At 41.6% G+C, this 12,767-nt stretch overlaps 1 protein-coding gene across 27 annotated transcripts in view; it reads right to left on the bottom strand.

Moving 5' to 3' along the window:
• Positions 1–12,767, bottom strand: part of kif1aa (kinesin family member 1Aa) — a 399,876-nt gene that overhangs the window by 86,340 nt on the left and 300,769 nt on the right. For 11 of the 27 annotated variants that reach the window (XM_073040705.1, XM_073040709.1, XM_073040710.1 and 8 more), the window contains 2 exons: positions 9,294–9,587; positions 181–299 (listed from right to left, as the gene is read on the bottom strand). In XM_073040705.1, coding sequence (XP_072896806.1) covers positions 181–299; positions 9,294–9,587 — 413 coding nt within the window. The remainder of the gene's footprint in view (positions 1–180; positions 300–9,293; positions 9,588–12,767) is intronic. The other 16 variants (XM_073040721.1, XM_073040722.1, XM_073040723.1 and 13 more) reach the window with 2 other exon arrangements.

The following is a 12,767-nucleotide window of genomic DNA, read 5'->3' as shown; positions in this document are numbered from 1 at the left end:
CCATTTCTGTTCTAATGATTTCTAATGATTTAATCCCTGAGTAACCAAACACATTCCATACAGTTCTTTATTATGATTTTCGCCTTTCTGTTGATACCACTATGTCCCAGGGTGACTGGACTCCGTGTGACCCACTGTACCTCATTCTGATGTTTAGTCTTTTCACACTTTCTTGCTTACCAGAAATGGCCTGGACGGCCACACGTAGAAATCCCTTGACTTCTCCCTTCTCACTGACTATTGCCACACGGTGCACTAGTGGCACGGGGTATAGCAGGTTACTGAGATAAACGAATGCTCTGGAAAGAAAAACAGAAAGCACATGAGCCAATCTGCCTAACTGCAGCTTTACCTTTAGGTGGTTCTACACTTCCACATTGGCTCAGGGACTTCACTGCTAGGGCTGTTAGAAAACAGGGCGCAGTTGGTTGGTGGGTCTTGCAGCTGGAAGTGGTTAAGGCAAGACATTTTTGAAGACAGAGCGCACTCCACTGTGAGAAAGAAAAGATACTTGGAGAACAGGAATGACTGAAGGTTTGGATTTGATTTTTTGCCTTTCCAATATTTTTTAAGCAAATATGACCTGTAGCTGACTTTATTTAATGTCACTCCACTTTCCTGGTAGTTGGTGTTTAGGTTTTTCTCTCTCTCCCCACATGAAGTGAGTACTGGACAATGGAAACCACCAACTTGATTGGCCGATATGGTCTTTTTCATTCTAGTCATCATATAGCAACCCAATGGGCTGGTGGCAGTGGTTGGATTCTGCAGCACATATCCCTAGCTCTTTGTGCTCACATATCGGATTGCATTAAGTATTGAGTTCATTCAGATTGTCTCATTGTCCAGAGCTGGGGAGTAGGCTGCTGTTCACTTTGCCTTGACCATTCAAATCATGTCTTGTACTAACCCACTGGGTGACGAATTTGTGCTAGTTCAGAAGCTGTCCTGGCAAAATCTAATCTGCTGGCCACCTGAAGAAGTGTATTTCCTGGATATTGAAAGTGGGGGTGGGGAGGTTAAGCACAGAAGTAGCCATGAGAATTCAGCTGGCCAGGTATAGCTGAATATTGGCAGAATTGGAATAGTCTGATCAGCCGTCGGGCATACTGGGTGGACTTGGAGACTTAGCTGATACTGATGGGACCTGACAGTGGACTTCAGATCCCACAACACAGAATTAGCTGGCTCACTTTGTGATTGGAACTCATCACAACCAAAAGCATTTTGGTCTATATCCGACACCACCTCTGCTCTTTAAACTACGGCTCTCCTCCTGCCTCTTCAGGGAAAGTTCAAGCAAATATGAATGTTACTTTTGGATACTTTATAGCAGCAACTGGTGAGGCAACTTTTCATAAAAGAGTATCTGCCAAGAAATGCAAATCTCCTAATAAGATGCTTAATAACTGGCCAGCCAAGCAATTCCTTTGCAACTATCTCATTCTTCAATTAAAGTAAGTCACGTTCTCCAAGATAGTGCATGATGGTCCATAGTTCTGAGATAAAGGTAGATCATCCAACTTCATTAGAGACTTTCTTTTGAATCATAACAAAGCACCTTAATGTTCTCCCTCACATCATTGGTGTTTCTGGAAGAAGCCTTCAATGAACAAGTGTCTGATTCAAAGGCAAGAGTGGCATTGATAGGATCACAGTTGACAATCTAACCAAGACAGCAATTTCCTAACATGGAGACAGAGAATCATATAGCACAGAACTGAGCCCATCAGCCCACCATGCTTATGCTCATCACCAAGTACTTCTGCAGACCGATATTATTCAGCACGACTAGGTCTTCAGCTTACCGTGCACGGGTAATTCAAGTTCTTGTCCAGATACTTCTTAAAAGTTGAGAATACCTGCTTCCACCACCCTCTGGATGAATAAGTTCATCCTCAGATCCCTCTAATGTAGGGGGTTCCCAACCTTCTTTTATGTCATAGACCACTACCATTAAGCCAGGGGACTGTGGACTTCAGGTTGGGAAACCCTGCTCTAAAGGAATGAGTAAAAGTCAAAGCCAGAAAATATATTTAGTTTAATAACTGTTGCCCCAACTGGTTATTCCTTCTCAAAGAAGAGGTAAACATGTGCACATTGTTGATCAGTCCAGGATGTATTTTCTTTATATGTGTTCTTCCTGGCAGAATTCTAGTGGGATGAGCTATTGACTGATCCCCCAAATCCAGCCAAGAACAGCTGCAATCCCCATGTCATCATCGGAAACACTGACAAAGGCCAATGTTTCATGGATCAATTCAGATTCCTGACCCAGAAAAATGAGTCACGGGGGAATTTACAGAAAGAAGGAAAACAAGAGAGAAGACTCCGTCCGTATGCAGGTACCAGGAAGGAAGCAGCCCATGGTGGGTTGCAGCAAAGTCTGCGAAGGTGCAGGAGCTTACATTCTGAAATGTTTTTCATGGAAAAGGAGAGGCAGAGCAGACAGAAGTGAGCCTTACGTTGGTGACTTCTTGGAAAAAGAATGTCAAACTCCTTGTAATCATTGGACAACCTGCAGCACCTTGGTCTGGACAGTTGATTAGGCAGAAACCATTTTCAATAGTCATAAACCTGTCCAGGAAACTGACAAAGCAACACTGCAAGAGTGACAAGAAAAGTGAATGACTAATGCTCATTGACTAGAATGGCCAAAGCATGGAGAATCAATCCAACACTAGCTCTGAAGGAAATCTCAGCTGTGAGGAACAAAGACACACTGTGATGGTCCTCCAGCGTTCCTTATGTTGACGGGTATCCTGAGCTCTCATGAACTGAAAATCAAACTCAGGGAAACAGCAATAAATAGGCCAAAATTATAAGGAGTGATGAGCAAACGTAGAATTATTTCGACAGGTTTTTTTCTTAGATGACCAACCCTCTCCTTAAGAATACACTCTCTGTTGATGAGACAAGCAGGAAATAGAACGTATGTTTTTCTGTAAAAAACATGAATCTGTATTCAGCCAATCTCTGCACGTTACCCTGCTTATCTGTCTGAAATAACCATCTCAGGTTTCTTTAACTAATGTCAACAGTGAACAGGATTCCTTTTCTCAGGTGTCTTCTCAAGACTAACATTGCTTTGGTGTGAACTGTTAACTTTATGTTTAATGTTATTAAAGTTGTCAGAACTTAAACTTTCTTACTTCTGGAAGTTTTGCCTTCAGCTCTGAAACAAATTTCAACAGTGACGCATTCATGCAACAGGTTTCTGTGCTTATCTCCGTCATAAGGTGATTTGTGGAGCAGTACCACGCTCTCTAGCTGAAGCCATCTTGCTACCATCCAGCAGCCACTGCAGCTTTATGTGGACAGGCACTGCTGGATGTTTTCAGATGATTTAACCTTTAATGAATTCTTGTAGGCCAAGTTAGTCAGACCCTTAACTGGACAACTTGCAGTAACTTTACAACAGACGGATAAAATTTTCAACAGCCATCACTTGAACAGGAACTGACAAGCAACCCAGTAAATGGGTACTTAGGGTGACAGGAAATATGTATTATTTGTTCTCACTAAGTTTTAGGAAAAGGTTATTGAATTTGTTAAGAAGGCCTCTTGATTGGCCATTGGCAAAAAGGATTCCATTGATGAGGTTGTATTCATGTCTGAGAAAGGGAGTGAAGAGTAAAGTCCCTGAGTGATCAAAGTAGAACCACCTGCAATCTTCATCCAACATATACAGTACGCCACAGTGCCAGGAAGCAAAGCAGCAAAACAAAGCAGTATCGAAAGCCAGCCACAGCCAGCCAGGTGAGAGAAACTGGAGACAACCACACACGTAGCACTAAAAGATTCATCAACAAGTCACAATCAGCATGGAAGGGGAGGGAGTCACTGCTGCCTTGCAATCAAGCAAACTTTGTGGACATAAAAACATCTGTAGTAAAAAAGAACATAAAGAAAAAAGATATTCAGTAGCATTAAATATGAGCGACCATACTGGATCCAGTGGATTCAGTCTGCTTCAAGAGAAAACTAAATCCAAATGGGACTATCACCCAGTTTCCATTGCCTGAACTGTAAATTTTCCACATGAAATGTAATACTCTGAAGATCAAAACTTCTCATGGACTCATCTGGAGAGATACTAAAAGTTTACCAGGCACTTGCCATTTTCTGTCACCATTTTCACAAAGCCTGTGGGAAATGGAGGAAAGTAAAGGAGATAATGTTCTGCCCCTATGAGGGGTGGTATCTTGGGACAACTTGCTGTGTAGCCATGGCATTACATTTAGAGGGCATTTTTTCTGTATAATCTAGAAATTTCTCACATCAAGATTTTATATTACTTTATGTAGTTATCCTTCCCAGATTTTATACTGAGATTATGCAGAACTACTGCCTGCATTTCTTGTGGAACATTATGTCACGGCTCCGAGTTCATTGGCAGCAACTAAAAATTGGCATTTATATTAAAAAATTAACTGGGTTTCCATTTCCTAATCATTTGGTACCAATTTTCTGAATTCTATTTTTTTTTTAAACTATTTCTAAATGTGGTAAGTGTTCAAAGTATGACCTTCAGCATTGGCTGGAGTTGAAATACTCAACTGCTTCGAAGGACAACCATAGATTATTTCTTTTCGCACACTATGATCTGTCTTCACCTGAATAAATTTGTGGTCAGGTTATTTAAAACAATGCAACTTCCCCGGAGAGAGGAAGCTCTCTGAAAATCTGAAACTAACAATAAGTAAAGGGGCAATCAGATCCAAACCTTTTGTGATTTTTTTCCTTCTCCAATGTATCCTCTGGGCACAATCTAGGAGAATCTTGCATTTTAAGCAACATGAGATAAATGGTCTACTTCCTTCTAACCAATGACTGCCAGCTGTATGAGAGCCACTGCCGGAAAATGACACTTAGTCATCTGCAGAATTGTGAAGAGCAAACACTTTTGTAATCTTTTTGTGAAGCTTTCTGCTGCAGAGTGGAAAATAAGCAACAATGCTGAAGTTGCAATGGTTCGGTGCACTACACTTCCATGTACCACTGTAAAATTCCATATGATTGACAATTCTGCTCACCTTCGGTAAACAGGCTCCCAAGGTAATCAATACTATGTTCTTCATGCTCCTGTGAAATGGTCAGGAAGCTTCTGTGTTAGCAGTAGTGAGCTCAGTGCCGAGATACGTCAGATGACTTGGTAGTAATTCTACCCTGGGACTCCTTTATGATATTTAAATAATTCCATTGTTGAAGGATGATTTATGGGCAATTGCATGATAATTAAAGTTGAGAATTTCCACTGTTGGAATCAAAGTTGTCGAATTAAGGGAACACTAGTCTTCCTGCCAACACTTGTTGTCCATCAGACCATTGGATTTAAATGAGTGAAATAAGATTTCCTGACTGATTTCAGTGACATGTTAACGTCAGGTTGTTTCTTGCTCTCACTTTTGCACCTCCCACATTTCATGTCACTCATATGTGGCAGAGGGGCATGCTTTTCCTTGTGAATGATCTTGATTACTGGTCAGTGCTTAACCATGGAGATGGTTTGGTGGGGGGAGGGGAATACACTGCTTGTGGTACTGGGGTTCAAGTAGTGGGTTTTATAAATGTCTTAATATTTCAAGATGCTTGGACTTGCATATTTTGATTATTTTTTCCCAGTTCTGGCCAGGAAAGATTCAGAGTTGGATAGGGCTGGAAACGTCATACAAAAATGAATATTCTGTCTGCCATCTGATGAACTGACGATATGCTGTGTGTATCACCAGAATGTAGATCACTCTACTCATTTTTACATGGTGGGTCTGATGCTGATGGTATATAATTTTACTTCCACGTTTGTCATTCCCAAATTTTCATTCTACAAAAGTTCTCAGTAGAGACCATGAGGAACACAGTTTGGAATGCAGACCTTCCCACCTACTGTACACACACAGAAGTGAGCACATTCTCAGGGGTGACATCATCAGGAACTGATCAAAGCGTCACCAACAATTCCCCTTGGCACTTTCTCTGTGAGGGGCCACTAAAATCTCTGACGAAGGGTCATGGACCTGAAACATCAACTGTTTCCCTTTCCCCAGGTGTTGCTCTGTGTTCTGCTTTTATAACCACTCTGTCAGACACTGTCCAAAGTGTTCCACCAAAATTAAATGGTTTATATTCTGAGCTTCAGATATCTCCAACAAACTTTAATGATTTTTAATCTGATTTTTGGGAGGGGCTTATAAAATATGACTGTGTTTACTGTTAACATTAGCACAAGATCTGTTTTCATACTTCATGAGGAGAATTTAAAACCTGATATTGATTCTGCTGCCTCAGAAATAATTAAGAAAACATATTTCACTGAATGTGTTTCTAATAAAGAGATATGACTAGGTTTCTAACAAAATTAATCCCCTTCCTTTTCCAACTAGTTTCAGGGGCAAATGACCATGTTGTACTGATTAGCTCAGGTCTGATGTGAAAATGGACAAATAGGAATAAAAAAAAAACACCTATGTGACTCATGCAACAATCACCAAGAGATACCTTGGACACAGGAAGACACTTGAAGCAGACTGAATATACGGTGCCCAACGCAACGGAGCTGAACAAGATTGGTGAGGTGCAAAGGTGGCATGCTCAGAACACAAAGCTTTCAACACAATAAACAAAGAAATGGAAAACATCAGTTGAAAGGAAACATTGGTAGAGCCAGCTTCTACTGTAGAGCTTGTAAAATTAACAGAAGATACCCAGCATCTGGCGCAGCGGTTTTCAAAATGGCAGCACAGCATGTTGCAAAACAGTTTGATAAAATTATTATTATTTTTTTTTTTACAAAGCCGCTGTGCTGAGATAGCCAATTGGGATTAATTGTAACACGTTTGGAAACTGAATGCCTTGGCAAGCCTTGTTGCGATGCCTTGGCATGACCTACTCAAAACGTCTGGCATGCCCTAATGAGATGACATGGTAAAGGGACAAGCTCTTTCATCAGGAGAACAGTAGGATTCATTGCTGTGAAAAAAGATCTCAGATGATACTATAAATGACCTTGGACTGTGAAGCATAAAACTGATAAGGCAACTGCATTGACACCTGGACTAATCTTCCAAGTTATTAGAGAAGTTCACATTCATGCCAGTATAATTCAAAAACTGCTTCTAAACCAGAAGCAAAGCAATAAATATTCATTAAATGTAAATGATGTTTAAAATATTTTTAGACATTCCAATAATGATAAATTTATTACCTTTACAATCAGGCTGCTCAGGAGGCACTCAATGAATAATTCTTCCTAAGCATAACTGAGGAATAGGCTAAGATCAACTTTCACACCAGGATCTGTGGGGACTGGGCAGAGAAATCCGAACCCTTGCATATTCCCACTCCATTTCCAGCATCATGTATAATTATCAGTACCCCAATTCATCTCACAAATATTACTGCAACATATTTCATCTCTATATTTATGTTGGCCTCCTGAACTTGAACTATATTAAATCTGTACTCCTTCCATCTTAACCCTGCATTAAGGAACACTCACTGACAACTCTTGCCCTTATTCATCTCGAATCTCTCATCTCCCTAACTGCAGAAAGTTAGTCAGCTCCATCACGGGTACTAGCCTCCGTAGTATTCAAGACATCTTCAAGGAGCGGTACCTCAGAAAAACGCCTTCCATCATCAAGGACCCTCACCACCCAGGACAGGCCCTCTTCTCATTGTAACCATCAGGAAGGAGGTACGGAAGCCTGAAGGTATACTCAGTGATTCAGGAACAGCTTCTTCCTCTCTGCCATCTGACTTCTAAATGGACATTGAACCCATGAACACAACCTCACTACTTTTTGCTTTTAATTTGTTTTTGTATGATTTATCTTAATTTAACTATTTAACATAAATATACTTATTGTACTTCGTCTTTTTTGTTTATCATGTATTGTATTGTACTGCTGCTGTAAAGTTAACAAATGCTGGTGATACTAAACATGATTTTGATTCTGAACTCCAGGAATTCAAAATATACAACTCTTGGCAATTCTCCTTATCCCAAGCTACTTTAGTAATTCTGTTCCATTCTGTGCTTCCTTCCAGCCAACTCCCATCAGTTCAAGAGACATCATCCACATCAGTAATTTTCTATACCCCTGCTCATTTACTTGTGCTTTCCATTAAGAACCTTCACTATCACATCTGAAGCCTTAACCTCTCTCATAATTCAGAGTTTCTTCCTTCCTCACTGCAACACTATTTAGTCAGAAGGTAAGGGGTATATTCAATTTTTTGTTTACATGTTGCAGACTTCTGAGATTAAACATAGGCAACGGATATCTCTGCTGAAGAAGCTGATCCCTTCTGCTTTTCCTACAATTTTTAGTTCTACCAGATGCTTTACTGGCAAAAGGTAGCCAGAACGGAAAAGGTGCACAATATTTCTTAAAGTTAACGCAAAGGAGTAGTAAACTGTTTATTAATGCAAGTCTCACTGCAGTGCCTGATCGTCAACCATACTGGAAGCCACTGAGAAAGCACTTTTAGAGATATAATGGAATCCTTATGTATACAACTGTGTTGCAAAGGCAGAGATTTAACTGTTTAGGCTGCATCCATTTTGGCTAGCCACTCATTGGATTTAGAAGATCATACTTGGTGCTCCTGATTCTCCTGTCCAAAATCCAACTGAAGCATTTCATTGTTTCTGACAAGAGGAACACACAGCTTAGTAAGTAGAATTCTGCTCCGTCAGCACATCCCCAAACACAAGGATATCAACCTGGGGATCCATTGGACCTTATTACCCCACAGAGCAGTGAAACATGTGCTAATAACACATTCACTTTCCCAGGGCTGAAGGAATCTCTGTCGAGAGTCACCTCATGCAGAACAAAGGGCACATTTTCAGTAAGATACCCAGCTTTTGAAACTTCCTAACCCAGCAGTTCACTGCCAATGGATTAACACGGTTATATAACGACAGCATTCCCAGGTAAGTTATAATCAGTGACTGCAAGACTTTCACCACATTTTGTATACAGTAGGATTCCATTCTATCTGACAACATGAGTGTGAATTTTAGTTTGGCATTTTCAATGTTTATGCCAGTATCTTATTCAGCTTTCCTTTCATTTTCTTCTGGACAGTTTTTGCACTATTGTAGCAGAATATTACAGTCCACGTCTTGAAAGAGATCTCCCTCAGTGCGACGGAACAGCTGCTGAGGAAAACCTGGGATTTATGGTGAATGGCTAAGAACTCTAGTGAGCACTTGCCACTGGGGTTACTATTCTCAGAGTGAAAGAGCTAGTCCCTTCCCTTCATGCTCTGGAGACCTCACCAACCTTCCCACTAAACTGAACCAGGGTGAACGGTCGTAAAACGGGTCCTGGCCATCATGGTGGAACTGGTACCCTTCGTCTCCCCCCAGGTCAGAAAAGGGATCATCCAGAAAGATTTCATCGTCCAGCTCCTCCTCATCCTCCTCCTCCTCCTCCTTTCCATCATGCTGCTCATCTGCGAGCTCAGTGATGTCAGAGTCAGGGTTCGAGAAGGTGGGGGAGGGGGTGAGATCAGCCATGCGCTCAGTCATGCAAGTGTTGAAAATGGGAGTACTAGTACAGCCAGAGACAGGGGAACTAGGGTTAGTACAAGACAAAGACATGTTAAATAAAACCTCATCATTCCACAATCAGCAGGAAACTCTCTGACTGACACCTCTCATCAAGGTTCTGCTAAGTTTGCTCCACAGTAACCTGAAGTCAGTAAGCTTTGGTCAGAAGCCAGTTCCCAGGCAAATATCTGTTAACAAAGTAAGATGTCACGTTGCCAACAGAGGCAACATTTACACACGGGACAGACTCATACAGAATGTGCATCTCAATATCTGGGTACAGATCAGTAAGCAAAAGATATCTGACAAATTTTCTTTTAAAGAACAGTTAGGGAGCTGATTTAAAATGTAATAATTATACAGAACATTGACAAAGTTGAAAGTAGTCCGGTAGCATGGTCAATGGCTCCCAGTTCTGGGTGAGACCACTTCCTGACGGTATTACTCTACCCAATGAGGGTTACAACACCGTTGCAGAATCAGAAGATATGTGAGCCACCCAACCAGACACTTCCCAGTGTCTCCTGACCTCTTCTGACCAACCTCTTACTGAGTTCATAGATCTGAGGGACAGATTCAGAGCAGCCCAATCCAACCCTTTATCCTGTCAGAGTATTCCATGCAGCAGAACTTGCACTTGGCATTCACCTCACTGGACCGTCACATGGCCTTACCACCACCATGTTTCCTTCCTCTCTGTGCTTACAGGATCAGGTAGCACAGGGGGAGATATCAGACCCCTAGTTCAGGCACCTACTCAGTGTAATAACCATAAGCCTCCTCCCTTTCCTTTCCCTGTGGAACTGGTCTGTTTTATGTACTCATTTGCCTCCTAGTTCCTCTTTTGCTACCCCACTTAAACAGTGCATTCAGACCAGGACAACTCTCCCTATTTATAATGTTCTCTCTCTCCTACTGGTTCTTTAGCTTATGTAGTTTAGAGAAGGCAATACCCATGTTAATGTATCGGTAAATATGGTGAATGCTACGGGCCTACCACTTGGCTTACAATACACTCTTACCACCTCTTCTCCCCCGCACTGAGTGAGCTACTATTTATGGTGTGTTTATCCGGTCTAACCTGACCTCAGATGCGGTGTGTTCATGTCTATTCTGTCATAGTGTGGGTCTCCCCCACCCCATCCTAAAAGGAATGCTAGTTGGTCAATTGGCTGTTTAGTGTTGGTTAATGGCAGAAAGAAACAAAGTTGAGTCGATGGCCAGGTGTGAGAGAGAGTAAATTGCAGGGTCACAGAGAAGTCAGAAGGAGCCCAGCAGATTGTACCCCTGGCAGACGGAATGGGCTTGATGGGCCAAGTTGCTGATTTAGGCAGAGAACAACTAAGCGTTGTAGTTACTGCTGACTGATCGTAACCTCAACTTTTCTCAAAACCTGTTAGCTATTATTTTAAATAGGATACCAATGGGAGAATGAAAAATGAAGGTCCTTTTGGTATCCAGCTCTCTAGTCAGTGTGTGAGGTGTGAGAACAGGGCCGCAAACTCATTTCAGCTCTCAGTGAATGCCAGTCTTGCCTGTTTGTTCAGCTGGACAGTACACAGTGTTTCAGCCAGAGCTGGCTGTATTTGTAAATAAAAACCAGAATTAGCCAGTGCATGGATTGATTGTGAAGTGGATGCCCAGTGCAAGATCACAAAAATTACTTTCAATATTCAGTATTTTCAACTGAAGTGTAAAGGTACATCACAGAAATATTTCAAACAATATCAATCATTTCATAGGGATATCACAATATGCCACTCCCACTGTACAATATTCACCTGTTATTTATATCACTCGCTGAATCAGAAAGAGAGGAACTTCTCGTAATTTGGGTAAGAAACAATCTATGAGTTACACATAATTAACCTGCTTATCCAAACATTACAACTACAACTGTTACACATTATAGAGTATTGCAGAAGGTGGACCATGGACAATGGGCAGCCTATACAGGATGAGGCTATAGAGTGAGTATGCACTGAATGACATGGCCAAATCAGCATGTGGCATGAGGAGGGGTGAACAGTACAGAGTATGTAGCATGGGGATTGATCAGTGCTGGATGTGGAATTTAGAAAGACCAGTTCACAGTTTAGTACAAGCAATGACCAGTACAGGACGAGCAGAATGGGTAAGGAGACTGTGTGAACTTTCTGTCCATTGGATGTGGGCCTCTGTGGATGTGCAAATACGATTAAAACAGAAGCCTCTGAGAATCTGCAAGGTCCATTGACGGGTGGGTTCAATGTATCATCATTGTGCTTCTTGTAGCATACTACCAACAATAGCTCAGCTCCAAGGCCAAAATGCAGGACAAGTGCTACCACTCTGATCACAGAATATTGTACATGACTCCTGAGTGGATCACAGACATAATGAGAACAGACATTTCCTAGGCTTTTCTGGGACTGTCTACCAGTACCATTGTTTCTGCAGAGAGCCCATCATAGAAACGTATCACCACAGGGTCATGCAAATCATTTACCTTCTACATCTAGGAGGTACTCTCCACCACTGTATTGGAATGATTGGGTTGGACCTCTTGACTCAACAACAAGCTTTACGATTGTGAATGGTTTGCTGGGGTAAATGTAGAGATGTTTCTGCTTGAAGCTAAATCCTGAAGAATGAATGCTAACTGTTGGCAAGAGCAGGAATGGAAAATCTGGGTATCAGACACTTCCCAGCTAATGATCTCCATGTAAAAACCCCTTCGATATCCATTGATCAGTAACATAGAACAAATAAGAGAATAAGACACAGGTGCAGAATTAGGCCATTTGGCCTATTGAGTCTGCTCTGCCATTCTATTAAGGCTAATTTATTATCCCTCTCAACTCCAGTCTCCTGCCTTCTCCCTATAGCCTTTGACCTCTTTTATAATCCAGAACCTCTCAACCTGTTTTAAACTTGACTTGGCGTCTACAACCGCCTGCGACAATGAATTCCACAGATTCACCACCTTCTGGCTAAAGAAATACCTCTTTATCTCTGTCTCAAAGAGATGTCCCTCTATTCTGAGACCGTGCCCACTGGTCCTAGACTCCTCCACTATTGGAAACATCCTCTCCACATCCACTGTACCTCAGCCTCTCAATATTCAATAAGTTTTAATAGCATCCCTCCTCAATCTTCTAAACTCCAGCGAGTACAGAGGCTCCTCATACGTTAACTCTTTCATTCCCAGAAGCATTCTCGCGAA

Source organism: Hemitrygon akajei, chromosome 3 (assembly GCF_048418815.1).
Source record: "Hemitrygon akajei chromosome 3, sHemAka1.3, whole genome shotgun sequence".
Taxonomy (NCBI): domain Eukaryota; kingdom Metazoa; phylum Chordata; class Chondrichthyes; order Myliobatiformes; family Dasyatidae; genus Hemitrygon; species Hemitrygon akajei.
This window is presented reverse-complemented; position numbering and strand designations above follow the sequence as displayed.